The sequence below is a fragment of the Sardina pilchardus genome, chromosome 10, assembly GCF_963854185.1.
Source record: "Sardina pilchardus chromosome 10, fSarPil1.1, whole genome shotgun sequence".
Taxonomy (NCBI): Eukaryota; Metazoa; Chordata; class Actinopteri; order Clupeiformes; family Clupeidae; genus Sardina; species Sardina pilchardus.
In genome coordinates, this window is record NC_085003.1 from 24,320,690 (window position 1) to 24,348,670 (window position 27,981).

The 27,981-nt window shown below is 47.8% G+C and overlaps 1 protein-coding gene across 1 annotated transcript in view; it reads left to right on the forward strand.

Annotated features, from left to right (window-relative positions):
• Positions 1–27,981, forward strand: part of mical3a (microtubule associated monooxygenase, calponin and LIM domain containing 3a) — a 61,621-nt gene that overhangs the window by 18,902 nt on the left and 14,738 nt on the right. The window contains exons 18-31 of the mRNA XM_062546498.1: positions 8,520–8,706; positions 9,569–9,657; positions 10,356–10,440; positions 14,324–14,519; positions 15,284–15,573; positions 17,581–17,718; positions 18,463–18,525; positions 20,314–20,391; positions 20,618–20,731; positions 20,976–21,070; positions 21,156–23,499; positions 24,140–24,237; positions 26,305–26,355; positions 27,301–27,408. Of these exons, the coding sequence (XP_062402482.1) occupies positions 8,520–8,706; positions 9,569–9,657; positions 10,356–10,440; positions 14,324–14,519; positions 15,284–15,573; positions 17,581–17,718; positions 18,463–18,525; positions 20,314–20,391; positions 20,618–20,731; positions 20,976–21,070; positions 21,156–23,499; positions 24,140–24,237; positions 26,305–26,355; positions 27,301–27,408 (3,936 nt within the window). The remainder of the gene's footprint in view (positions 1–8,519; positions 8,707–9,568; positions 9,658–10,355; positions 10,441–14,323; positions 14,520–15,283; positions 15,574–17,580; positions 17,719–18,462; positions 18,526–20,313; positions 20,392–20,617; positions 20,732–20,975; positions 21,071–21,155; positions 23,500–24,139; positions 24,238–26,304; positions 26,356–27,300; positions 27,409–27,981) is intronic.

Here is a 27,981-nt window from a genome sequence, read left to right on the forward strand (position 1 = left end):
AGTCAGGCGGTGGTTGGCATGACGTCCTCTTCTTCCCCCTGTGCTCCCCCAGAGGCGAACCCCACTCCAGGAGCAGATGAGCTTCCGCTATAAGGAGAGAGTCAAGTGCCAGACTCTGCCTAACAGAGGGGAGCAGGTATGCCCACCTGCCCACGTACCTGCCCGCGTGTGCCAGTCGGCCAGTGTCCATACCCATCCCATATCACCCCTGCCCATTAGGCTGTGACCCGTGAGCTAGACTAAACCTAGATAAAGCCTGTCTGAGCTAACCTGCTGCCATGATGGTTACTGACTCTGAATCGGACACTGTTTCAGTCAAGTCAAGTCAAGTTAAATATACAGTATATAGCACATTTAATGCACAGAAGTCATTCTATGTGCTTCACATAAACAAAAGCAAGCGATAATTGCTAATAAAAGCATAGAATCGAAATAGTCAAAGAATAGTATAAAAGGTAAATATAATCATAATACACTTCTGTCAGTCCTAGTCTGAGGCACAGATCTGTTAAGTTCTGTTCTAGAGTCTGTCCATATTCAGTGCTAATGTGGCTGACCAGGTGCCGACATGTGTGTGGTTTAAACCAGCCCTCTGCTAAAGCAGCATCCCTGTAGCCACCCAAGGCTCAGTGGCAGCCTTGTGGCGGCAGCAGCAGCGCCATGCTGACTAGTCCGGTCACAGCCTGCCATGATGTTGCCAGACACCCTGCTAGTTCCAAGCTGTCTCTTGCCAGTTTAGTATCAGCCTCGTGATACTGTTCCAACGTCTCCCAGTCCTCCTTTGAAGGCAGACAGACCTCTTTGTCTTGCTCGCTGATGTTAGAAGCATCTCACCTCTTTAGGAGCGGCTGAGGAACAGTGACAAACATCTGTAATCTCATGGCTGTGAAGTTTGCCCTAAATTAACTGAAGCTTAGTTAACTTCACACTATGGAAGGAGAAATGGGACAAAAAAAAAGCGGTTGATAAAAATGCACTTCAGTGCAAATAAGTATGCCCCTTTCTCTGTTGTGTCACTCTCTACTTTGTGGAGATTTCAAACCGCCAAGATGAATAACTGATATGAGTTTCACATAGAGTAAACATCCCCACGCACTTATATTCCTGGCAATGGAGTGTTGTTGGAACGCCAAAGCTTTTCACAAAAGGCTGATATACTGATATATGCGTTCCACCTCTGTCCAGTGTGGTGTGGGTCAGAGCCCAGTGTGCTTATATTCCGGTCCCCACTGCCACTAGAAAAGCAGCGCAGTGTTTATTTTTCCCTGCAAGGGGGGCAGGGCAGGATGAGGGCTAACGTATGCTCTCCATTTTAAGGTTGTGGAACTAACTCTCAGCTCCCCCTTCGGTATCTAGTGTATTTCTACCCCCCCACACACCCACCCCCCCAGCTTCATGTTTGGTTGTTTAGAGCTTGTCTTGTCTGTGTAGCTCGTGCGTAGCAGCACTGCGTGCCTTGTTGTAGGGACACAACTCCCTGGGTGGGCTTAGTGTTTGTGTCTTAGAAGACATGACTGTGCTAGCTTTAGCTTTTGTTGACCGTTAAGCATTAGCGCTGGTGTTTAGTCTAGCCATGTGGGAAACATGATCCTACTGTAGCTGCAGTGGTCAGCTCTCTCTCGAGTAGTTAGAGGGACGTTGAGTTCATAGTTTTGGAGGCAGATCTGCTAGAGCAATGCAAGATGTTGATGATGCTGTTAACTTGTGTGTGTGTGTGTGTGTGTGTGTGTGTGTGTGTGTGTGTGTACTGTATGTGTGTACAGTATGTGGACGAGAGAGAGCATGTATTGGTGTGTATGTGTGTGTGCACGTTCAAGGTGTGAGAGAGAATAAATCTGTGTGTGTGTGTGTCCTCTCGTGTCTCTGAAGGCCAGAAGCGGTGAAGTCTTGAGAAGCTGCCCCAAGAAAATTATTAAGCTCCCCTCTCCTCCCTCCTCCATTTCACCCTCCTCATCTCCACTCTCTCTGCACACACAGGTGATGCTCTGTGCCACACACACACACACACACACACACACACACACACACACACACACACACATTCACACACACACACACACACACACACACACACACACACACACACACACACACACACACACACACACACACACACACACACATTCACACACACTCACACTCTCTTGGGTCGTCCTCCTTACCCCTTTTGCACACAGGCAAAAAAAGCAGTTAAAGCAGTTCTTGCGTTCTCTGTAGAGAACAGAGTGAAACATGAAATTCTCTCTGATGTCATCCCTTTTAGAGGTTTCTCGTTCCCCCCCTTTTTTGTTTTCTTTTTATTCCATTGTTTCTCCTCACCATCGCTCCTTTGCACTGTGTTACAAACTAACCATTTGTCCTCCCTCTTAAAGTTTTTCTTTTCAACTTCATGCCTATGAATTCCTACTGTCTCTAGGAGCCAAAGGCCTCAGACCACTAATCAGTAGCCACGTTTAACCCTCTAAACTCTTAAAGCACACAGATCTGCATGTATGTTTGGATGGTGTGTGTGGATGGACTCATTGTGGGTGGACACACAGACAGGCTGTGGGATTCTGCTGCCTCCTGCTGGCAGAAGTGAGGACAAACTGGAGGGGAGAGTTTTCTATTGCTGTAGTAATGGCCTCCATGTTGTTTCAGTCGGTACTGGCTCCGCTCGTCTCTCCCAGGCATGGTAACGACAAGGTTTTGTCATTTGTTATGGTAATGAATGGATTTCCAGAGGCGTTGTAAGCTAAAACAGGATTCCATCTCAGATGGACAAACCAGTAGATTTGTAGTTTGTTTTAGTGGACACCACTTTGGTCCAGATGTCTGTAGGCTACATTTCTGGGCATGCATGTATCTGTGTGTATAAGTCTGGTTTGGGCATTGGGCATACGCACATACATGTATCTATACGTACTGTACTGTCAGTATTTGTCTGTTTTGTGGCTGTGTCCTCAGCAAAGAGGAGACGAGGAAGAGTCAATGGAACTGGACACTGAGGAGGACCAGTGCTTGCCTCCTCTCTCACTCAGGGTAACAAAGTGTGTGTGCGCATGACCAGGGCAACTGTGTGTGTTAGTGACCCCTGACCGCACAAGTGTGTCTTCTCGTGTGTTTGTGTTTATGACACCATAACACTTAGATTTAGCTTGTTTTCAGATATGTGACTGCAGGTTAATGTGGCTTAGCATGGTGTGCTAATATACACATCTAGGTCTGGTGTGTGTTACTGTGCAACATACTGTGGGATTCAGAGCTTTGGAGCTTAGAACATTAGAGAGTCTCTGGAAAGATGGATGATTGTAGAAATCACTTTGTCAATGATGGTGACTAATTTATTAATTTATACATTGATTATATGTTATTATTAACTATATTAATTTATTTTTATGAGCATGGTAGCTAACGAGCATGACTCTCCTAACTGTCAGTTGACAGTGTGTGGTTGGTTTATTTTGCCTCTGATTGTGTTTTGCTCTGTGCTTGGGTGTAGCACTGTGAGGCAAAGGTTTGCTCTGGGCTTGTTTGCCATTGTTCCATACTCACAACATTGCGGCTATGGTATTAGTATTAATAACAGTCTGAGTCACATGGACTAGGTTACCAGGCCAAAGCTTCAGGCTGCTGCCTGGTGTCCTCGGTGGCCAGCCTGTGGTTGACCGTGACTACTTTGTGCAGGAGGCAGAAGATGTCATGGAGCTGTATGACCAGCAGGAGGCGCAGCATGTCCTCAGCATCCAGGAGAGGACGGACATGCTGGCCTCTCACTTCAGCGACAGGCCCCGGCCCGAAAGCCCCCCCAAGGTGAGGGGTTAGGGGCGTCCTGCTCCGACAGCCATGCTGTGGAGGGCACTGCTGCTCACCAGCCCTCATTATCTCTGCAACACAACACACCTGTCTAGCACAGCGGTCAGGCTGTAGCTACCTGTACATGGGCTTCTGAAGCCCGTACCTTCTGTAGTGAGAGTGTTATTACTGCATGTCTCCATGCAGGGATGTGTTGTGTAATGTAAGGGCAGGCCTGTAGAGTCTGGGCGTGTGATGTGTGGGACCCTCCACATAAGATGCACTCAAGAATACAAACTGCAGCTACAGAGTATACTGTATATCATCCAAGCAGTCTTAAGTTTGATGGTAAACATTACTGTGGAAATGATGCAGATTATTGCACACTGTTATTGATCCAGTTGAAATTACTTTGATGCACATGTAGCCTCTAGGTATTTTTCTGGGTGTTTTTTGAAACATTCTGTTTCCTCTCTTGAGATTCACTGTCTCTCTCAATGTGTGTCTGTTGAAGCCGAGGAAAAAGCCTTCACGCTTCTTTATCGAGCAGTGGTTACGGACCCATGCCTTTGGGGAGGAAGACCCTCCACCCTGCCCCCAAACCCCTCCTCAGGTATCCCATCCTCCTCACCTGAGGAAGGCACGTCCAGCCTGGTCCTTCAGCCTGTACCTGACAAACAAACTGTAACGAGTGTCCACTTTCAAACAATGCACAGAGATGCATGTTTGTGTGACTGCCTCTGCCCGGAGCAGAGAGACTGTTGGCATGTATGGAGTTGGATGAAAGGCACTAAACGCACCAGTGTGTGTTGTGTTGTGTTGTGTTGTGTTGTGTTGTTTTGCCAATAAGACTTTCCTTACTGAGAGCAATGACAAATGTCTTGCCTAACAAACTTGCTGAGAAGTGCAGTGTGTGATTGACTTTTGTTCTCATCTGCGTGGCGTTGGTTGGAATTCTAACACAGAGCGCTGACTCTTGTTGAGTGATGCCTGTCGTGAGCCGAGCATGCCCCCGCGTTCGAGAGTCCGGTTTGAAATTTCCCATGATGCCCTTGTGTGCAGGAGAGGGAGGTGCTGCGGTCCGACGACCAGCTCCCCCTCCACATCCCCAGCATCCAGGAGAGAGCCGAGCGATTGGCCGCTCGCTTCAAAGACACGCCCCCCAAGCCAAAGGTGACCCCGCCCATCATCTGTAATAGCTGCCCTCCCAGCTCCCACCTGTAGGAGGCGATGGCAGCTCAGGGAATTTCCAGTGTTGAGCTTTCAATGGGGGTTCCACAATATTCTGTTTCGTAATCAAATGTTGTTTCTTAGACCAAGTTAAATCTTTATTTTCTTTGTTGGTTTTCTATGTTTTCTGTGTGTGTGTGTGTGTGTGTGTGTGTGTGTGTGTGTGTGTGTGTGTGTGTGTGTGTGTGTGTGTGTGTGTGTGTGTGTGTGTGTGTGTGTGTGTGTGTGTGTGTGTGTGTGTGTGTGTGTGTGTGTGTGTGTGTGTTAAAGACAAGGAAGGTATCTCGGTTGTTTACTGAGCAGTGGTACCGGTCACGTGAACAGAGAGCAGACAAGCCTCATCCTTCACCCTCCTCCCGTAGCAAGGTAGCAGCTGCACCTGAGGCTTGGCATGCAACTGTGTGTGTGTGTGTGTTTGTGTGTGTGTTCCAGAACTAGGGTGACCAGACGTCCTCTTTTTCCCGGACATGTCCTCTTTTTGAAACCTAAAAATGTGTCCGGGCGGAATTTCAGAATCGTCCGGGATTTTTTTTATTCTAGCCTAACGTGTTTTCACCGAATTTGCATCGCTCTCTCTTTCATTATAGTAGCCTAATCACGCCCTTCCCCTACAGTTCGCTTTGCATTGAAGTGTAGAGCCTGACCTTAGAGCTACCGTCATTGGTCGATATTCTCGGCCTAAACATTTAATTGGTTATTCATGGTTATTCACCTCATCAGCGCACACTTGCTTGTTTACCACTGGCAACGCGCAAAACTATCCGGCATCTTCAGCCATGCCGAAACGCAAGTGCAAGTTCACTGACGAATTGAAACATAATTTCCATGTTTTCATCTCGGTTGAGAACAATGCAAAGCAGGCAGTTTAGGAGGACTGAAAAGTATCAGCCATTGGACAACTTTTCAACTTTAAAAATGTCTCATTTTGTGCAATTAGGTTTTATTTTTTATTATTTTTGGTTTACCATTGTTGTGACTATACTTTACATTGTATATCCTACAAATGTAGGCTAGTTTGTTTTTGCACATTTAAAACTTTCAACTAGCCTACAAAATAGGCTTTTGAGGCAGTGTTTTTCTGTTAGTGTTGGGCCAGCCAATAAAGCTCATTATCATATATCACCATGTATGTTGACACAATTGTATGAATGCACGTGTTCATGGGTGCATAGCCTATGTGACCCAAATACCCCCCCCCCCCCCCCCCCTCCCGCTGAAGTGTCCTCTTTTTTGCTAACTCAAATCTGGTCACCCTATCCAGAACAAGTGATGGTCTCGATGACATTTCCATTGCAAAGCTAGGGGCATGCATGAAGCATACTGTACACTAGATCCGTTCAGCCAAACCCCGTGGAGCTGTCTGAAATGCCGATAGAAAGGCAGATAACCATGCTAACCATGCTAACCATGCTAACCATGCTAACCATGCTAACCATGATAGCCATGCTAACCATGATAACCAAGCTAACCATGCTAACCATGCTAACCAAGCTGCAACAGACGTCCACGTCCAAGTGACATGACCTATTTTCTGACCAGTCCAGAACCGTTAAAATCCCCAAACTCTTACTCAGTCAGGTCCAGCCCTGGAGAAAGGGCTATATCTCAATTTCTTTTTATTTTGTTCTGCCATACTGGCCCTCTGGGGTGTGCGGCGGCTCTTAACTGGTGTGTCTGATGGTGTTCATGTGACCACAGTGCCGCTCTGACCTACATTCCCATGGTCCACAACACACAAAACGAGCCACTGAGGTCAGTACTTCAAAAACAAAATACACCCAAAAGCACTTAATTTACTACAGTATATCCAGAGTAGTAGTGGATCTGCTGCTAGCTTCAACAATGGGGTTTGTGTGTGCACGGACAGTGGAGGGCAGTCATGTTTTATATAGTGTGGCCCCTTAGGGAAGCATATTGTAATGAATGTGATCGATGTGTTGTTTGTGTGTGTGTGAGTGTGTTTTTGTAATGTGTGTGTTTCTGTGTCTGTGTGTTAAGTGTGTGTGGTGTGTGTCTGTGTTTGTGTTTGAATCCAGTCCCTGGGTCTGGGCCTGGGCCAGTCAGTTAGTCTGCTGCATGTGACTGGATGATTCCTATGGTGGTCCTGCACATACTGGTCCTCTGGCTAGGCTGGCTGTTTTTGCGTTGTTGCGTGTTGTTGCGGGAGTTGCTGTGAGGGCCGCGGCCATTGTGTGTGCGTGCGTTGCTGTTTATGACTGTGTGTTTGTGTTTGAATCCACCGAGCCAGTTTGTCTGCTGCATGTGACTGGACGATTCCTATGGTGTTCTTGCACATACCCTCTGGTCCTCTGGCTGTTGTGTGAATGGGGAATGGGGGTTGCTGTGAGGGCCGCAGCCGTTGTGTCTGTGTGTGTGTGTGTGTGTGTGTGTGTGTGTGTGTGTCTTAATCCACCGGGTCCTGTGTCCTCCCGCACACACTTGATTAACCAAACATGCAGATCTCTGTCTTCGTATGACCTCAGCCGCTGCGCTCTTATTGCCAAACATGTCACTGTTACGGCTGTTTCCCCCCTGAAGGTTTGATCAACCAAAATACACACACACACACACACACACACACACACAACCATCATTAGCTTACATAAAGCACCAATATTCCTACTCTTCTTTCTCAGCTGTACATCTGTCTATGACATAGTTGTAGTTCTTCTTCTGTAGTGATGTCACTTCCTGTTTTTCTAGAATGATTTTGCCCACTTGACTTCGTGCAGCGCTACGCAGATTTGTCTGCATAATGTAAACATGCGTCATTACCAGCATGCATCACGTTCAGCCATAACTGTACAGCGCTGCATGAAGTCAAATGGGCCGATTGTCTCTCTTCTCTTTGTTCCCTCACTGTTACTTCTTCTCACTGGTTCTCTCTCCCGCCTTTGCCCTCCACACCACCGGTAGCACTATGTTAAGATGTACACAGGGGTTTCGAGCTTTTTGGCTGAGCAGATAGCCAATCCAGATGACCCAGGCTTCCCTGGTGAAAGGAGGGATTTGGTAAGGAACAACGCTGTGTTAGTGTAGACCAAGTGTTTGACCAAGTGTTTGACCAAGTGTTTGACCAAGTGTTTGACCAAGTGTGGAGCATGTAGACCTGACTGAGTTCAGGTGTCTCTAAGGTGTTTGCCCCCCACTCCACCCCCAAATAATGTATCATTTCACTAACTTCTGTCGTTCAATTAGTACTTTTCTCTCTGTGTTTGCATATGTGCTTAACATGGTAGTGTTTTGCAATGTGTTGTGTGTTGTGCTGATTAATCTAATGAACAGTTTTGCCGTGTGTGCTATTCTTAGAGAGCACTGTAATAGCATTTTGTTCTATGAGTGAGCATTCCTAAATATAGGACTTTTGAAGTGTGTCACTGAAATTGGTGTTACCGGCGAACGGCTCGGAGGTTCTTGAGTCTTGGGTAGTATGTCTAACCTGAGCGTCAAAGCTGACCTTAACTTGAGGTGTTCTGGATTACTCATCAAGTGGTGCAATCCTCCCCCCCTCGCAGGGTTCCTTGAGGAAGGAGTTCCCTCAGAACATCGGAGGCAGCGACGTGTGTTACTTCTGCCAGCGGCGAGTGTATGTGATGGAGCGTCTGAGCGCCGAGGGCAAGTTCTTCCACCGTAGCTGCTTCTCCTGCGACTACTGCGGCACCACCCTCCGCCTCTCTTCCTACGCGTTCGATGTGGAGAAAGGTAGGAGACTTCAAACCCCACAATGCTTTAGCTCTGTCCCCTGCCTCTCCTCCTATGCATTCGATGTGGAGAAGGAGACTTCAAACCCCACAGTGCATTAGTTATATCCATAATGGATTTTGTTTAAATGACCTCTAGAATTCTACCAGCCTGAGTAGTTTCAACCCATGACCCCTCCCCAATATCAGTCGAACACTGCCCCCCAGATACGCAAAGGCACTTCAGAATTGACTCTCTGACAGAGTTGCACGCTTCAGGATCAGTTGCTGTGACATTGACAATGTGTCACAAGTAGTAGTAGTAAGCTGGAGCAGGACTATGGTACTGTAGGTATAATTTGATTAGATCATTATGCCCCCAAAGTACATAATTTGAACGTGTTTTGATGTGTATTTGGTGGTCGGTTATCGTCATGGGTTGTGTTGTGTTCTGGGTCCGTTGTGCTCCAGGCTGCAGTCGTGACTGTGTCTTTGTGTGACGGGACAGAAGCATATTGTGGTGCAGCTCGGTCACTTTTATGTCCCCCCCCCCACCAGAACACTACAAACAAGTCAGGGGGAGAAAGAGAGAGGGATCTATGGAGAAGTGAACAAGGAGAGAGAGAGTTGGAAGTGAGGAAAAGAGAGGGGCAGGGGCTTTGTGAAAGAAAAGGATGAGAGAGAGAGATGGATAGAGAGAGAGAGAGAGAGAGAGGGTGGGTAGGAATTCCACACTTATATAATAGATGTGTAATACACTGTGGACATTCTCTGGCCAGGCTGGGCTCTGGATGGTGGGCTGGTAGCACTGTGTGTAGATCAGACGGGCGGGTCTGTGTGTGCACTGTATGAATGTCAGTGTGTGTGTGTGTGTGTTTCTCCAGGGAAGTTTTACTGCAAACCGCATTACTGCTACCGCGCGTCCGGCCAGGGTCAGAAGAAGAGACCTGCTCCTGCTTCAGTCTCCACCAAGGTAACCGCCACCGCCACCACTCCACTCCACACTGCACTCTTACTGTAGGACTAATACCTAACATCTTCTTGGTCAATTCACTTCAATTCCATTGTTTTAGGTTTACTCTCTCTCTCTCTCTCTCTCACACACACACACATGCACATGCACACACACACGTACACACATGTATGTGGACATGTACACATATTAACTAGTGACCACTGAAGTTGCACTTTTGATCATTAAATAATTATGTTTCAATCATTCAAAAAATCTAAGTGGTAGTGAGTGACCTTAAAGTGGTAGTGAGTGACCTTAAAGTGGTAGTGAAGTGGTAGTGAGTGACCTTAAAGTGATAGTGAGTGACATTAAAGTGGTAATGAGTGACATTAAAGTGGTAATGAGTGACATTAAAGTGGTAATGAGTGACATCTAAGTGGTAATGAGTGACATTAAAGTGGTAGTGAGTGACATTAAAGTGATGAGATTATGATTTGCATGTAACTTGTATGTGTTTTTGTGCTGGTGATTCAGTTCAAAGTACACTGGTTGAGATACACACAGGTGGAGAAAGAGGACAATATGCACAGAGGGACTGTTAATATGTGTGTGTGTGTGTGTGTGTGTGTGTGTGTGTGTACTGTATGTATATTTGTGTGTGTGTATCTGTACATGTGTACTAAGACTCAGTTCTGCATCCCCTCTCTCTCTCTCAGGAGGCCCAGGCCACGGACCCGGTCACGGTGGACTCGAGCGGCCGCCCGCCGTCGGCGTTGGCCCCCGCGGAGCGGCGTCCCTCAGGTAGCCCTCTCTCGTCTCTCGGGGCGGCGCTGGGGCTGTGCCGCGGCGTGGGGGACTCCCTGCGCTCGCTGCGGCACGCCGCCACCGCCGCCTACCACCAGGTGGCGCCACCGCTGCCACCGCCCCTAGACCTCTCCTTCCTGTTCACTTACTGCGCCTTCTTCTTCACCTATTTCACCCTAAACCTGCTGCTCGAGCTCCTCCAGCATGGATGACCCCTGACCCCATGACCCCATGACCCCCAAACCCCAACTCTTGCCCCGCCCCCTCTGTGAGACACTTTAGCAGCTAGCCGCTGTGTGTACACGTTCTCTGGTTTGCTCTCCTCTCCTTTGGTGTGTTCTCTGTAAATACTTCCTGTTTTCTTTTCTCTCTGTCCGTCCTACACTAATCCCCTCTTCAGACCCTGGACATGAATGTGGACTGTATGTTGTGTGTTGGAGGGTCTGGGGCGTCTTGTATATAGTGTTTTCCCCTCTTCTGGCTTTGGAAATTAAATCAGACAGGCAAAAAACAGGAGTTCTTGCACGAGCACAGCAGTGTTTACATTTTGACACATTCTGTTTTGTTTAATTCTCAATTCTTTAGCATGATTTTCATGGTCAATCCAAACTGTGGACAGTCAAATACGGTCCAGTTAGTGATCTCTGTAGTGTGAGGTTAACACACTCATTCAGTACTCCAGGTGCCAGTGCCTCTGTTTATTGCCTGACTGTGGTTTGGTGATTGGTTTCTAATTTCTGGTTTGCATTGTGTTATTGCCTGTAAGAACTTCTTTGACCCTCTCTGCCCTCTTTGAGATTTAGTCTGTTTCTTCTCTAGCTCTTGCCTGTGAACCTTTTCTCTTTCGCATTTTGTGTCTTTTGACCTGAGTGCTTTGTAGCTGTGTGCCTGTTCAGTAGAGCCTGTTAGACTGCCTGTGATTGGTCAATTACCCTGTGTGAGTGCCTGGTAGATTGCACTCTAAGAGTGCTTGTGATTGGCAGATTCCTCTGTAAGCTTTACCTTTCCCCCTTCCTGTCAGAGCAGCTTGATCACAATAATGCTTGAATTGGTGCTTGTGATTGGTTCTAAAGTAGTTGCACCGTCCAATCAATAGCCTGTATTTATTTTTGTAGTCTGGGGTGGGTGGCTGCACTTTTTCCCTCCTTTTCTCTGCTTACTAACACTAAAGAACTTTCCCAGATAGTAGCTGGCCACAGAGCACATCTGGCCCAGCTCTGAGCTGGTCCGGCGCAGGCGTGTTCTGGAGTTCGCTGCTATCTGTGTTGTCATTTCTCATGCTCTCGTGTGTCAAAGAAATGAATAGCAACTGTCCTTAAATAAGCTGTTCATGAATATGTTTACGATTTAAATATGATTAAGATCCCTTTAGGCTAGCTAGAGGCTAACTGGTGTAACGCACTGCTAGTGAATTATGCTAAGATAGGCTAATGGTGTCGGACTGGGTTAATTAATGCAATAGAGAGAGGTGTGTATCCCCTTGTCTACCTCTGGGGTTGATGGCACATTAGCTGATTTAACAAAATGTTGGTGTGCTCCTGTAAGAGTAGGGTTGTGTTTGTGACTTACCGCTTAGTGGGACTATACAAACATACTGTAATGGTTTATTAGACTTATTTCAACCATATGGTTGGAATTTAGGTGACTTAGGGGGTCCTTTTCGTCAAAAGTGTAATCTGTGGTATTTAGTAGGCCTAGTGTAGTTACAATGCCGTGTTTTGTGATTTCTTGCTCTGCTTAATTTCAAACTTTTAAGCCTAAACTCACATGAGATTAACTGAATTGAAAGTAAATTAAGAATATACGTCCATTGAGGTAACCTATGGTAACTACTGTAATGGTAAATTGAACTAAGATCACGTTTTAACCCGAGTTGTGTAAAAAGCTTGAAGTCTTCATAGAATGCTATAGTCTGATAAGCTAAGATATGCAAGATAGTGATAGTGTGCTATGTCATGTGATGTAGTTTAGCATGTAAAAATCAGACAGCGTGTTCGTCAGATCTGGGGTGTGTTTCCCAAAACCATAGTTGCTAACCGGTTAGCAACTTACTTGGTTGGCAATGGTATATTGCATGCAACCAACAAAGTTACTAAGTTAGTTAGCATATGGTTTTGGGAAACACACCCCAGTTTGGGAGTCATATTCCGTTCATCTTCCCGAATCTACCTCCCGCTCTTCACACCCTAAAGACTTTTCTAAATTATGCCATGTAGCCTACAGTTAATCTGGCTATCACCATGCTCAAATCTTTTAAGATTGAATATTAGTCTGAGGAGTTGTGATCAATGGGCATATAGTTCAAATGACTCTGTAGGCTTTTGGATAGTCCTTCAACCAATCAGACCAACGATCTGGGTGCGCCTTTTGGATAAGCTAGTTTGTGATTGGACCCAGCAAACATGGAAGCAGGAGAGATAGATGTGCAGGTTTCCAGTCTGAGCTGCAGGGCGAAATAAAAATTGCCGGCAGATCAGGCGGGGTTTACCCAGCCTAATGTACAGTTATGCAACTTGTCACTGACTCATTCTCCATCTCCCTACGTTGGCCTGGCATTCCAGACACTGCTGAAACTAATGTTATTCCTCTAGTGGGATCACGTGCACATGCTATAGTATTGGCTATTCATTACCCTCCACCCACCATTGCTTACGGAAGCCTTATGGAATGTTAGGAATTGTTAGATGACTTTTAAGTGCAATAATAATTATTGTCTGGTGACTTTAGATGATAACTGGTAGGCACAGGGACAGTGGTCTGGGTTAGTTCAGTTGTTCTATTTCAGAGTTAACATGCATGATGGTCTGAAATAGTGGCAGTTCAAAGTGGAATAACAAAAGGTTTCCACTATTGATCTAATCTGAAACTCATTTATTGACTCATTGACTGATTCGATTTGGTTTGATTTTTTTCCCTGTCATGTTCAAGCTCACATCACTGCCTTTTTCAATCCAAAACAAATACACACGATTTAAATTAAATTAATGAAATTCTTAAGAAATGTGCGTTTCCAGTCAGATTTATGATCCGAGTTGCTTCTTAGGATGGGAAAAAGGCAAGGTATCTATGACTGTCCTGTCATGTATATAATGTGTCAACATGAATGTAAGGCTAATATATTCACTCTATCTGTGAATAAGTGTAGGATATGTGTATGCCAAAATAAATCACAAAGAGACATCACAATCTGTGTGCTTGTCTGTCTACCTGCACTAGGGATGGACTGTCTCTTCAGATCCCAGTTCATGGCTCAATATACAGTAGTGTATGGAAGTCATGTTCTGTAGATTTTGGCAGGGTTAAAACTGATGCTCTATCTGTTAGTATTAGGCCAGTTCCTAGTTTTGGAGCTTCCATAGCAATACCATTCAGACTTCTTTTTTGTTGTTGAAGGAATCCATGTTGGTGTGTACATAGACTGACCCCCTTGGGCATTGACAGGACGGGACCTACAATATAATTGCTTTTAATGAGTCATGAGTATGATGGACAAAGTTTATTCAGTTCAGATTCACACAATTTGACAGTCACATCACCATTCTTTTTTGTTCTGTTCAACTGTTACATCTACATGGCGTATTCTTAGGCTGAGTGTTCTGTGTCCTCTGTCTCTGTCTCTGGTTCTCCCTCCGTCTCCTCTCTCTCTCTCTTTCTCTCTCTCTCTCTCTCTCTCACTCTCTCTGTCTCAATCCCTCTCTCTCACACACACTCTCTTTCTCTTTCTCTTTCCTCTCTTTCTTTCTCCTTCTCTTTCTCTCATTCCCTGTCTCTGTCTCTATCTCTCTTTTTCTCTGTTTCTGTCTTTTTCCTGCTCTTTCTGTCCCCTTCTGTCCCCCCCCCCCCCCCCCCCCTGGTGTTCCCCCGTCCCCCGTCCCCACAGTGCCGGAGGTGAACGGTGTCGGGGAGCCCAGCATGGCCAAGCGTCTGCGGGGCACGCCGGAGCGCATCGAGCTGGAGAACTACCGGCTGTCGCTCCAGCGCGAGGAGGAGCTGGAGGAGGTGCCCGAGGAGACGCTGGCCGAGCACAACCTCAGCAGCGTGCTGGACAAGGCCACGGACGTGGAGGAGGGGTCCAGGTCAGACTCGCGCACACACCATGGGTGCCTCTTATTTGGGCTTTTATACGTCCTCCCTCGCTCCTCTGGCCTCGATCCTCACTGATCTTCATAAAGAATGATGGGGCGGCAACAATGGGATAGTCTGTCCAGTGTTAGTTATAGATCAGTGGGAACGCCCCTCGAGGATCGAGCATCGAGGATTGAGGAGGCATGTTGAGAAGCACCTATTGATCAAAATACTGACTTTAAGACATAAGGTAGAGTTCGCGATTCTGGTGAAGCTGCAGGTGGCTGTTTTTGCTCGGGCAATTCAAATGGCATCCCATTCCACCCATGCACCTGAAGAAACATGCTGATTGGCTGGAAGGGTTTATGTTTGTTTGGAGAAGAAGTCACAGACTTTGCTCCTCTATGCAAATTTGCACACGACACAAAGATTTGTGCCGTTGACACGCGGTCCCAATTGTTGGGAAGCACATGAAACCCCCCACATGTGTGTTGATGATGCAGTTCTCGCCACGTGCCGCATGCACAGGACACAGACGTGGGTACATGTCCCAGCCTTAATAGAGAGACTACCGCTGCTAAAACTGGCACATTGCTGCATTTATATGGGAAATGGCAAACAGCCATGTTGTGTAATGCGCAGAAATGTTAAATGTGTGTTATCATGATGTACAGTGTGTACAAGGCGTCTCAGGTTATACAATAACGGTTAAGGTGACGTCAGGTGATGTGATATGGATACTGAAGGCCGGTCTTTTCCTATGTGGGCTCTGCAGCAGCTCCGAGTCGGACATGGAGGACGAAGACGAGGAGGAGGAAGAGCGCCGGCCGGGGCCGTCCGACCTGGGCGGAGTCCCCTGGAAGGAGGCGGTGGAGATCCACGCCAAGCTGAAGGGCGACAGCGACGGCGACGGGGCGGCCGAGGGCCCCCAGAACGGCTTGGGGCCCCGCATCCACGTCCAGGAGGACGGAGAGATGGAGGACGACATGGAGGGAGGAGAGGAAGAGGAGGATGAGGAGGAGGAGGAGGAAGAAGATGACGAGGAAGAGGACGAGTCCAGCGACGGTAAAGCAACTTTTTTTATGATTCCCCTCTGGCAGGAAGAGTTGTGTGTGTGTGTTTTTGTTCTTGCAGCAGTTTGTCCGGACGTCCTGCAGTGGTCATCTCTCGGCACAGCCTTTGTTAGCCCTGCAGAATGGAATACAAGTCTGTGGCTACAGCTTATGTATTTCTGCGCTAAGCTGGACAAAGGGTGAATTCACTGACCCCTAAATGGACACCCCAGTGTGTGTCTACATCATCTGTCTCTCATCCTTCCTTTCCTCTGTCTCCTCCACTTGATGCGATCCTGAACCCCAGAGACCCCCCCCACACACACAGTTGATACTCTTACCAATTACACTTTATGAACTCTAAGCTCTTAAGCTGTTACATCTGGAGGACGGCATTAAGCCTGTGTCATTATGGCGCTAATTTAATTACAGTTCGCTTATGAAAATTGTGCTGTAATGCACATTAACTTCTGAGTGGGAGAGCAACCGACTTGGCTCACGCTGGGTATAAGAGTCTCAGCTCCAGGTCTAGTTGTAGCCATGCTGGAGTGGTGAGCTGATTGAGGGGCCGTCTCAAAGCGGGGTGGTTCATTAAGGGATTGTCTAAAAACTCCTCATCTTTTTCTCGCTATCTTTCTGCTGTAGTTCTAGTGTGTTTTCATGTGTGACTTCATCATCCTTCCATTCTTTCCTCACTCTCCTTTCCTCTCCTTGTCTGTCCCTCTTGTCTGTTCACTGCCCACCTTCCTCTGTGTGTGTGCGTGTGTGTGTGTGTGTGTTTGCGTGCGCATTCGTGCTGTGTATTGTGTGTCATTTTCTGTGTGTCACCCTGCCTTGTTTTGTTGGTCTGTTTTCTATGTTTTGTCTTGACAACCTTGTCTGTGTACCTGTGTGTGCAACCATGTGTGTGTATGTGCGTATATGTGTGTGTGTGTGTGTGTGTGTGAATGGGTGGGTGGATATGTTAGAGGGGGAGTATTGCCCCTGGGAGAGAGAGCTGCAGTCAGGCCTGTGGCTGGAGTCATTGGCTGATGAAGAGGATGTTTGTACCTTCAAAGGTAGCTCTGCCTGTGGGTACGACCCGAGTGACCCCTCCCTGACCCGTTCCCCCCACTCACTCCCCCCCCCCCCCACACACTAACTACAGAACATCATCACCCTAACTCCCAGGCCAGATTCAGTTACCAGCACCCTCAGTTCTTCTTGGCTGTGTCGGGATGCTTTGGTTTGTTTATCTGACTGTGATGTTTCTTTCAGTATCGATTTATCGAATAATTTATTTTCATTATTTGAACCGACATTCATGGTTGACTTCATGCATTGTATTCTGTTGGGATTTAGAGGGCACACTCTGCATGGACAAGGGAGCCCAGATTTACTTCTGAATATTTTAAACTTGTTTTACAATTAATGTTTTGATGTTTTTTTTATTATTTACTTTAATACTAATAATTGAATGATCTTTTTGAAATAGTTTTGTCTAACCCCAGCACAGCTTGTTCAAAGTGTGAAACATTTTCATCCGAGTTGAGCAGTGGTGTCTCTCTCATTCTGGACTCTTGCTGGGTGTGCAGTGTACATCTTTAAAGGGAGAGCGTGCATGCCTGGAGCTTAGACTTCCATCATACTGTAGTTCTCATTTCTGATGTTGGGACTTTTCCTCTGTACTCATTCTCTTTCTCTCTCTCTTTCTCTCTCTCTCTTTCTCACTCTGTATCTCTTTGTGTGTTATGTCTGTGCTGTCCTATGGTACTCCTGTGTGTGTGTGTGTGTGTGTGTGTGTGTGTGTGTGTGTGTGTCCTTCATGTCACATGCATACAACCAACCCTCTGACATCACGATCGTTCAAAAATCTCACTTAATTCAAAACGCCACAAATTCTTGCCACCGATTCCCCTACAAAAACAAATCATGTCCTTCCAACTATGCACAAACATCCACTGCGCCCCCCATCACCTCCACCACCACCTCCATCACCACCACCTCCATCACCTCCTCCACCACCTCCTCCACCCCACAGCCAGGAACCTGCGCCTCCAGCAAGCGCTGCAGCCGATGGACCCTCTGGCTGTGCCCCAGGAGCTGTGCCGGACGCCCACACCCTTAGAGGGTGGTCAGGAGGGGCCCTCCACTTCCTCCCTACCTTCCCAGCCCACAGGTAACACACCCACAGGTGTGCCACGCACGGAAGGGGAGAGTGTGTGAGGGCGAGGATGGTGACCAGCCAGGATTTCCTCACAGTGTGTGTGTGTGTGTGTGTGTGTAACATGAGTGTGTTGCCCTGGGACTGTGAATGCAGTGTGTGCACAGTATGTACGTGTGTTAGTCTCTCTGTGTGTGAGATAGGATTTGCTTACACATCCTTCATCTTTCTAATCATTTCAACGCTTTCTGTTTGTTTCTATGCGTGTGATGTTAAGTGTCTTGTTTATCTTTGACCTTTCTAAGTTGCATTTTTATTGAATCATTTGCTGTCCTCTTATTGTGTCCTGTGGTCCGTCATGTCTGTTGATGTTGTTTGTTGATGCACTGGTGCTGTTCCAGGGTTATAGGTCGCAACCCTGGAGACAGTCGCCAGGGTAACACTGGACTGCTGTTCTGCCGATGTTCCCCTTGGTTCTACCAGCCCGTTCTCTTGTTCTCTCCCTGTTGTTTCCCTTCTAATTTAATTTGATTTAATTGAGTTTGTTTTGATTTAATCCATGTGTTTAATCCATGTGTTGTTTTTTTCTTTGTATGTCTGATTTAGTTTCTCACCACCATTCTCTCCCCCTTTTGTGTTTTCGCGTTTGCCTGAATGTCTGTATGTGCATGTGGCTGTGTGTCCACTCTGTGTGTGTGTTTGTGTGTGTGTATGCGTGTATATGTGTGTGTGCGTGTGTGTGTGTGTGTGTATGTATAGCCCCCTCCCATACGTCTGCGCGTCATGAGGCAGTGAGAGCGTGGTTGGACTCTCTGTCAGGAGGTAGAGCAGTGCGATGGATACTCTCTCTCAACCTAAACACACACACACACACACTCACACACTTTCACACACCCACACTCACTCAATCACTCACCCACGCATGCTTCCTGCACCACAGGACAAATCTGCATCCTCAAATCTTCAATCTTCACCATTCAGCCTCAATGCTATGGTTGCCTCTGTTTCTCAGCACACACTCTCTTAAACTACACACACACACACACAAACACACACTCAAGCTAGGCTGACAACGCATGATGATGCCTCACAAGCTGCTTTGCATCAGCCTTTATAGCAGAGCATGGAGACCCACCAGAGCACTGAACACTCATGAGCATCAGATGCTAGACTTATTTAGTTGATTTAGTTTCGTTGATAGTTTAAGGGACCTACATAAATAAGATGAAAGAAAATCTGTGTTTTCAAATGTTTAGGTCAGATTAGAATAAACATCCATCTAAATGAACACACACAACTGTATGTCACTGCAACAGTGAACTTAACTTTAGTCAGGCATTTGCCCGATTTCACCATGAATGTGTGTTTTGGTAGTACTCTGTAGTGCAGTGTCTATCTTGTAGTTAGCTAGAAAGGTGTTACCTACTTACGTCCTTTACTGTAAGTTCATCACGGTGACATGGCTCTTGCTCAAGCTTTCAGAGGAGGAAAGGAAAGGGGTGGTAGTAGCGTAGTGGTTAAGGAGCTGGGCTAGCATGCAGGAGCCAGGAAATTGTGCCCTTGAGCAAGGCACTTAACCCTGAGTTACTTTGGGTGACGATTTAACAATGATGTAACAATAATGTAACATTGCCTTTATATATAATATAATTGCCGTATGTAAGTGGCTTTGGACAGCGTCTGCCAAATGACCAAATGTAATCACAGTCTTGGCATCCATATCCGTGGGCCAGCAGTGTTAGCGCTCCTGTCCTGGTCTTAGTGGCCGCTCACTGGGCAGGGTCAGAGATAAGATAGCGGGGCCGCTTCGAGATAACGGGCCGGCTTTTGGTCCCTTGCACATGCCTGCCTGCCTGCATGTCATGAGCACTTAACAGAAGAACAGACAAGTCTGTTACGTTATGAAGAACTGATTTTCTGTGAATTGGGAATGTTTCTCAGAGATTAAGAGAAACATGTGTCTGCACAACCTCATGTTATTCAGGTTTACTGGGATGTTTTACACACATGTTGGGGGATGCTTGTTTTTTGCCCTCCCACCTGTCCTTTGGCTTCCCCCTCCTGGACGTGAGCCACGTGGGGAGAGGGTGGTTGGGTAATGCTGTAAGGACGAGTCTGTTTGGGTAGAGAGTTCATTAACAGGTGCTGCTTCCCCAAAGCCAACCCAAGTCAAGTCCATTTTACCGTGTGTGAATATGGACAACTGCATGTCTCTAACCACTAATGCCATGTGTCTGCTCCTCCCCGTTGTTTGCCTGTTGCCATGTACTCATTGTTTTTCTCTTTGTTTGTATAACAATGCAACATTATTTCACTAACATGTTGTTTGCTATTCACTGTGTCTTGTGCTCTGCATAAATATGTTGGCATCACTTATACTATGTTCACTATCACACAGTTGAGTTAATTCACTTTAGTCCATAGATGTGTGCAGCTTGCATTGCCGTGCATAGGCATTTAGGTATAGATGTCAAACATGTTGCATAATATTCCCTTCATAAATTGATATCAAGTCACTAAGTTAGTTACTGAGAGGTTTGAGAAAAGTCAGTCAGGGTCTTCCTAGTTCCTGCTTCCTGTTTCTCACTGTGTCATTTCCTGTGACCTCAGAGACTTGTGGGGAGGAGGAGGACCCAGAGGCGGAGGCAGGGAGCCTCCACATTGAGCCTGGAACGGAGCTGGATTACGGTGAGCTTTTTTATGCTGATGTGCTGGGTGTGTGTGTGCGTGCGTGCGTGCGTGCGTGCGTGCGTGCGTGTGTGTATGTCTGTGTGTGTTTGCGTTTGAGTCTCTGTGTGGATGGTTATGCACTTGTTTGTTTGTGTGTTTGTGTGTATGTTAAATGGTTTAAAAAGTAAAGGTGAATGTGTGTGTGTGTGTGTGTGTATGTGTGTGTGTGTGTCTGTCTGTGCAGATGACATCCCATCAGACGCAGAGGCCGAGGCTCGTCTGCATCAGACGCCTGACCAGGAGGAGATGCCTGAGGATCCTGGCCGACCGGAGAGCCTGGGCAGAGTCTCCAGCCTAGGTAAGGGTGTGTGTGCGTGTGTGTGTGTGTGTTTGTGTGTGTGTGTGTGTGTCAGCGCTTGTAAGCATTGTGTGATTATTATGTGATTTTATGCTTAACTTGACCGTGTCCAAAGCCATTCTAGAAAATCCTACAGTATACTAGGATGCATACTATACAGACAACATCAACCAATATCAGTTTATATCATGGTCAGCTACTCCTTATCACCAGAAATGTCCTCACTTGATGTTTTTTTCCATAGGTCAAACATCGGAGAGTCCAAAGCAGCTGGTTGTGGATGTTGTGCTCTCGCCAATACCAAAAGCCCCTGAGCCTGAGTTAGGGGAGGTACGTCAGGTGGGCCTCTGATTTGTGACCTTTGACCTTTGTCTCTCTCCAGCCGGCTTTTTAAATCGTATTGTTGTGTGCTTTGTGTTTGCAGGCCCACAGTAAGTCCTCGCCGGTGCCCGTGTTTGTGATGTCGCCTGGCACCCGCTTCTTCCCGGAGCTCTTCCATCCAGACACCGACAAACTGCCCACTCCAGTGCAGTCGCCGCCGCCCCAGCCACAGGGTCCGGTCTTCTCTACGATCCTCTCAGCGGTCAGCGCAGCTGCTGCGGCCACCACCACGCCCGCCTCACCTGCGGACTCTGTCTCGCCCGTGATTGCGTATCTCGCTACCGTCTCGCCGGAAGTTACGTCGCCTGTTCTGGTCTCGCCTGCGGTACCTTCGCCTGCTGCCGTCGTCTCGCCCGCCCCTCTTCCGGTCCCCGCCTCTCCCATCCGCTCGCAACCCCTCCCTCTCCCCGAGACTCCCTCCCCCAAACCCCCCGCCGCCCAATCCCAGTCCTGCGCTTGCACTCCGTCGGCCAATCCACTGTCTCCCATCTGCGCGCAGACTCTTCCCTGCCAGGAGCCTTCCTCGCCGCTCTCCTCGTCCTCTCCGGTCCGCACCCAGCCCTTCCCCGCCGCCACCTCCACCCCGGCGTCCAAGCCGGCTCCGCTGACCCCCCCGGCCGCTCCTCTCACGCCCCCCCTCGGCGAGCCGGACGACTCCATGGAGGGCACGCCGGGCAAGAAGGACATCATCGAGGAGTTCTGGCAGAAGAGCGCCGAGATCCGCAAGAGCCTGGGCCTGACCCCCCTGGACCGCACGCGCTCCGTGGAGCAGAAGAGCAGCGCGTCGGTCAGCAACGAGACCCTGTCGGTCCGCTCCCCGGGCTTCGACACCACGTCCTTCTCTCCCTCCCCCGCGCCCTCCCCGCCGACCCCCAAGCCTCGCACCCCCGAGCTGACCCCGGCGCTGGACGACCAGCTGCGTCCCGGCCTCCTCAACGGCGGCGGTGGCGGTCGCTCGGTCATCCGGCGCATCAACATCACCCTGGAGGGCCAGCTGATCTCGCCGGCCGAGCCCAAGAACAGCCGCTCGCCGTCGGAGCGGCGCGAGGCCAGCAGCAGCTCGGGGCTGGGGCTCAACGGCAGCGGCACGGCCACCAGCGACAACAGCGTCAGCGTGAGCGTCTCCTGCGCCTCCGACTCCACGCTGCTCACGCCGCCCTCCAGCCCGCCGCCGCCACCGCCGCCTGACGAGGAGCCCGCCACGCTCAGGCACCAGCGCCACCAGCTGGCCTGGGACGACATTACACCGCCGCTGGCGATGGAGACGAAAGCACCGGGCCCGGAGAAGGCCAGACGCCAGCCGGATGCCAGAACCAGCTCCCCAACTCCTCCTCCTCCTCCGCCTCCGGTGTCGTGCTCCACCCCCAGGGACCGGTCCAGTTCGGTGCCCACGGCCGCGACCACCACGCCCGTTCCGGCGCCCAGGACCGGCCCGGTGGGCTCGTGCGTGGTCATGCGGCGCGACGTCAAGCCCCGGCGCGAGGAGGCGCGCAAGTCCTTCGCCGAGAGCGTGGAGGAGATCCCCTTCGCCGACGACGTGGAGGACACGTACGACGACCGGACGCCCGAGACCAGCGCCAACGAGCGCTTCTTCACGCCGCCGACTAGCAAGAAGGACAGCGCCGGCGGGGCCAGCCGGCCGCCGCTCCACTTGGTGCTGGCCATGGAGAACGGCAAGCCCAACATCCCCAGCACCCTGGCGGCCGGCCGGCCGGGCTCGGCGGTCAAGACCCCCACCCACATCTCGCCCGAGGCCAAGGAGATCGCCGAGGAGCGCATGAGGGCCCGGGAGAAGTCGGTCAAGAGCCAGGTGCTGAAGGACGCCATGGCCAAGCAGCTGAGCAAGATGAAGGAGCCCGAGGCGGTGAAGGAGGCCATGACCAAGCAGCTGACCAAGATGAAGGAGTCCGACACGGTCAAGGGCGCCGTGGCCAAGGTGGCCTGGACCGTGTCCGAGACCACGGGCAAGCACAAGAAGAAGCGCTCCAGCTCGCCCAAGATGACCGCCGTCAAGTCGCTCGAGTCCAAGAAGCAGGCGGAGACGCTGCCCGAGCGCGTCTTCACCACGCCTGGGCCGGCGGCGGGCCGCAGCCAGGACAGCTCGGTGGCGTCATCCGAGAGCTCGGCGGGCAGCAAGAGCAAGAAGCGCTCGTCGCTCTTCTCGCCGCGCAAGAACAAGAAGGAGAAGAAGTCCAAGGGCGAGGGCCGGGGCTCGGGCTCCGAGGACACGCCGCCCAAACACAAGTCCCTCTGGAAGGCCGTCTTCTCGGGCTACAAGAAGGACAAGAAGAAGAAGGAGGACAAGTCCTGCCCCAGCACGCCCTCGTCCAGCAGCACCACCACGGACTCCAGCAAGAAGAAGGGCCCCGCGCTGGAGCGGTCAGCAGGTGAGAAGCTTCTCCCTACCTGTGCTCAGTTCACAGATTTCTGTGGTAGGAGCAGGCTTCACTTAGTTTTCTTATTAACACCGTGTCCTAATTGTAAGCGACTGTGCGACTGTCGGATAGTTTGTGTCCACATTGTATCCGTTAACATTCTTTAATGAACCTTTGTTACATCGTGAAGAAGTTAATGTCAAGGCGACGCGACGCGACTAAAATAGAAACAGACAGCGCGACAAAACAGGGTTGAAGAAGTCGCGTAGCAAAGCAACTTGTCGCGTTCGGTCGCATCGCATTCAGTCAGGACATTCCAATTGAAAATACAGGGATGGAATTGATTTTGTCGCACGCATTCGGTCGTGTCGCTTGCAGTTAGGACACGGTGTTAGAGTGCTTAGCCAAACGTATACGTACTATATCATCAAAGAATGAAAAGGCCGCACTTCACACAAACGTGTTTATTGCACAGACGTGTTTCGGCCTTGCGCCTTCCTCAGTGTGCTCTCAATTTGGCCTTCAATTTCTCATACCTTTCTTCTTTTACAATCTCTACTTCAGCCTTTCCTTTAGATTGTTACAGGTAGATCATTCAGAGGAAAATGTAGGAATTGCAGAAAATAAGACCGTTTGTTCATTTTTTCTGCAGCGGACTTGAAGTTGAGGAAGAACTTGAGTTTCTCAGAAGACTCTGATATCTCATGCGATGATATTCTGGAGCGTTCGTCCCAGAAGTCTAAGGCAGACGTAAGTTCTATCACTGTTATCGTAACGGATTCGTCTTTCTGCCTTTTTTTTTACCTGATAAAATGTTTTTTTCTGGCTGATAATTAAGTAATTTGTTGCGTTTTCACTATTAATAATTTAATTTACCTCATGTATTTAAAACTGATTCCATATACTTTGCACTTTTTAGCACCACATGGACATATTTGACCTTGTGTCTGACCTCAAAAAAGATGGTGTGAAGGAGAAGGAGGAGAGAGAGAAGGAGAAAGAGAGGTTGAGGGAGAAGGAAAGAATGAAGGAGAGAAAGAGGGCAAAAGAGAGAGAGAAGGCGAGAGTTATTAAGCAGAGAGGAAGAGACAGGGAGATCATCCCAGAGCTGGAGAGAGGAAATGAGGACGAGGTATTTCGGTTTTGCACGGCCGTGAGGGACGACAGCTTTTGGACTTTTAACAGAAGCACAAAATGCAGCAGAAATGGGACTCAAGCAGCGGAGATGGAGTTCAGTCAAACTTCCTCATTTAATCCTCAGATCAAAATGTGCCCTAAATACCGGGCCTTTTTTATTGCCTGACTTCTGTTTATCTGACTGGTCTGACTCCAGTTTTGTCGGTATAAAACTGTGTGCCACACTGCATGTCATGGCTCTTAACTCTTTTATTAAAAAACAAAACAAAACAAAAAACAACAAACAAAAAGAAAAAAAAACTGTGACTATCGGAAGCAAGAGTTCCCTGTCTAGGGCTCAGAACAGAATAGTTATATAGCACTTGAGTCTCATTCTCAGCATTTGGGGTTAAAATCTTGCGTTTGGCATCCAAAAGCTTCGCTCCCCACCACCTTGTGCCCGTGTGCTCTGGCACCAGTTTGTATGTAGGCAACAGTGGCCAGGATCATCACTACGGTTACATGGTGCTGGAGTATTCTATACACATTGTTTATGTTTGATTCGGTAGGAATTTCAAACCAAAATTGGTCATTTGTGAACTATCCACAGATTGTCAAATGTAGCTAAATAAGAAAAGAAGTACAGTAGGTTGCGAGATTGTTACTCTAATATTATCAAGATGCATTGATTGTTTTACAATCTTATTGTCGTCTACAGCACATTTTTTAGAAGTTTTTGTTTTGCTGCAGGTTGCCAAACACCACTGCATCTGTGTCTAGATGTACCTCTGAGTAGCATAGGTGCTGTCTTGGTGTACATCTTTTAATAATGACCAGAAAACAGTCACTTCTAATAAAATATGTTGAAGATGAAAATTCTATTGTTGGGCAATCTATACATCTGCTGTAGCACGTTTAATACCATTACGCCAAGCTAATAGATTCCAAATTGATGAATGATGATGTGTTATTGGCATCACAATACGTCGACAATGAGTAAAATGTCAGGCGATTTGGGTCAGTGATGATTGGATTGCCATTTGGTTTGGAAAAGTGCCCGTGTTGGCACTATCTGAGCGGGAGATGCTCCAGCACCATGCACATCTGGCCCTGAAGGTTGAAATAGCTAGAGGAGTTTTTGTGACCATGTGCAGTCTGATGAATTTGTGTTAGACTCTCTGTCACAGATGCCATTAGAGTATAGCTGTGTTTCGCTGTGTGTTAGGCTAGTTGTTCGTTGTGAAGTAGCTGTCTGTATTCAGTCTGTTTGAAATTGTTGGGGAAAGATTGATAATGACAGAAATGAGATTTACCATAACGGTCAGTAGATATTAAAACCTTAGTACCATAAGATAAATTCTGCGCACTATGGCTATGCATTATGACCATATAGATCTGATGTTTGGTCCAGTCTTAAATGTGGGAGGCTATAATTGTGTGAGATAGTGATGTTCAGTCATTTTTGTGTCATCTTTTGTGTCCGTTAGCATGCTTTGAATGGGTCTCATCATTGGGGCTATGGGGACGGGGTGGGTTTAACTTTAGCATGGGTTAAGTGTGATTTGACTGTTAATTCATGTGTTGGTGTGTGGTTTGATTTTAACTCATTAACCCATTTTAATCATACCATTTGTTTTGTGTTTGTTCTCCATTGTTTTTGTTTTTGTTTTTTTGTTTTTGTTTGTTTTTTGTCTCCCCAAGTCTGTTTATGTTCCTCATGCATTGGCGTTCAAGAGATCTTACGCCACCAAGGTAGTGTGTGCATCTCCCATTGGTTCATTCATTTTGCGCATGCTTTGAATCATCACCACTCGCCCCTTTCGTCTGTTCTGTTCAACTGGTCAACATCTTTTGCCTTTTATTGTTTAAACTAACCACTTCTGCAGACGCATGACAAGTCTTCGCCACAGCGCCCCCTATCTGCTGGAGGTCAAACCTGATTCCACTTTGAGCTCATGTTTTGTCACCTGACTCTTTTCCAACATGGCTGTTCCCCATTTCTGAGCAGCTACTGTTCCTGTCTTGGTCACATGATCACAGACTTTGCTCTTGGTCCATATTTGAGTCTGCGGAGTTCAGCGGCCTTTGAAATTGATAATCTCCTCTTTCATTCTTTATTTTCTCACTTTGTCTTTGCTCTCTCTCTCTCTCTGTGTCCTCTTTCAGCAAACAAGTCTCTCACAAAGATGTGTATTATAACTGCTATTTCATCCTTTTAATTATTTTAGCCATTATTGTAGCCTCTTTGCAAATCAGGGTTCTGCCAATCTGTGCCATCAGGAACTCCAGTGAGACTTGATGTAGTGTAATACTGTTGTATTTCTTAATGAAGCGGTCAACCTACAGTAGCATGCTCTTTGCACATAAAGGTGACATCTCTTGAGGGATCGGCTAGAGAGGTCAGTCTATTCCATAAAGGGCCATCCTGTCAGAAGTGAAGGGCTCCTATTTCACTGAGAGACCAGTTTGAAGTCGAATTTGTTACTATATACAGTACTATGAGTATAGTATGTGTGTGAGTTCGCTAGATCTCAGCAGAATATGTATACTGTATCAGGCTTCTTCTGTGGCTTTCCTTTACTGAAGTGACCTACAGTATATGGGGATTCCTTGCTTTTCCTGCGTTCCTTGCTGGTTTATCTATGTCTCTGAGATGGATTGTGTGATGGACGCCTTACTCTCTCCGTCCTTTTGTAGAAGACGTACACAGAAGAGGAGCTGAACGCCAAACTTACGCGGCGTGTCCAGAAGGCTGCCCGCAGGCAGGCCAAACAGGAAGAGCTCAAGAGGCTCCACAGGGCCCAGGTAAGTGCCCCGGTCATTCTAGAATGTTCTGGAATTCATGGAATTCATTGATTTCATGGATTTGCAGGTGCATGGATTGTCACTCCTTAAGAAAACTATTATAGATAGCTACACAGAGTCCATGTAAAAAAATTAAGTTAGGGGGGGCGCTGTGGCGCAATAGACTACAGTGCTCGTACAGTGCCCACGGGGACCCTGATTCGAGTCCAACCTGCGGTCATTTCCCGATCCCACCCCATCTCTCTCTCTCTCCCACTGGCTTCCTGTCTTTCTCTACTGTCCTATACGAATAAAGACAAAAAGCCCCAAAAATATACTTTTTTTTTTTAAAAAAAAGAGAAAAAAAGAAAAAAAGAAAGTTGTAGAAAGTTCAATGTTATAGATCATCAGGTTACCTGAGGTGAGCAGTCCCATCACTCCCTGCTCTCATAAAATATAACCACATGTGGTTTGCCATGTGTATGCAAAGAAACAGAGCAGGTTACGAGTATCCTCTAGATGAATTATCTAGTAGGCCACATCACTCCTGGCGCTGACGATCTTACAGAAATATTTATCTGCTGTGTGGTTTAT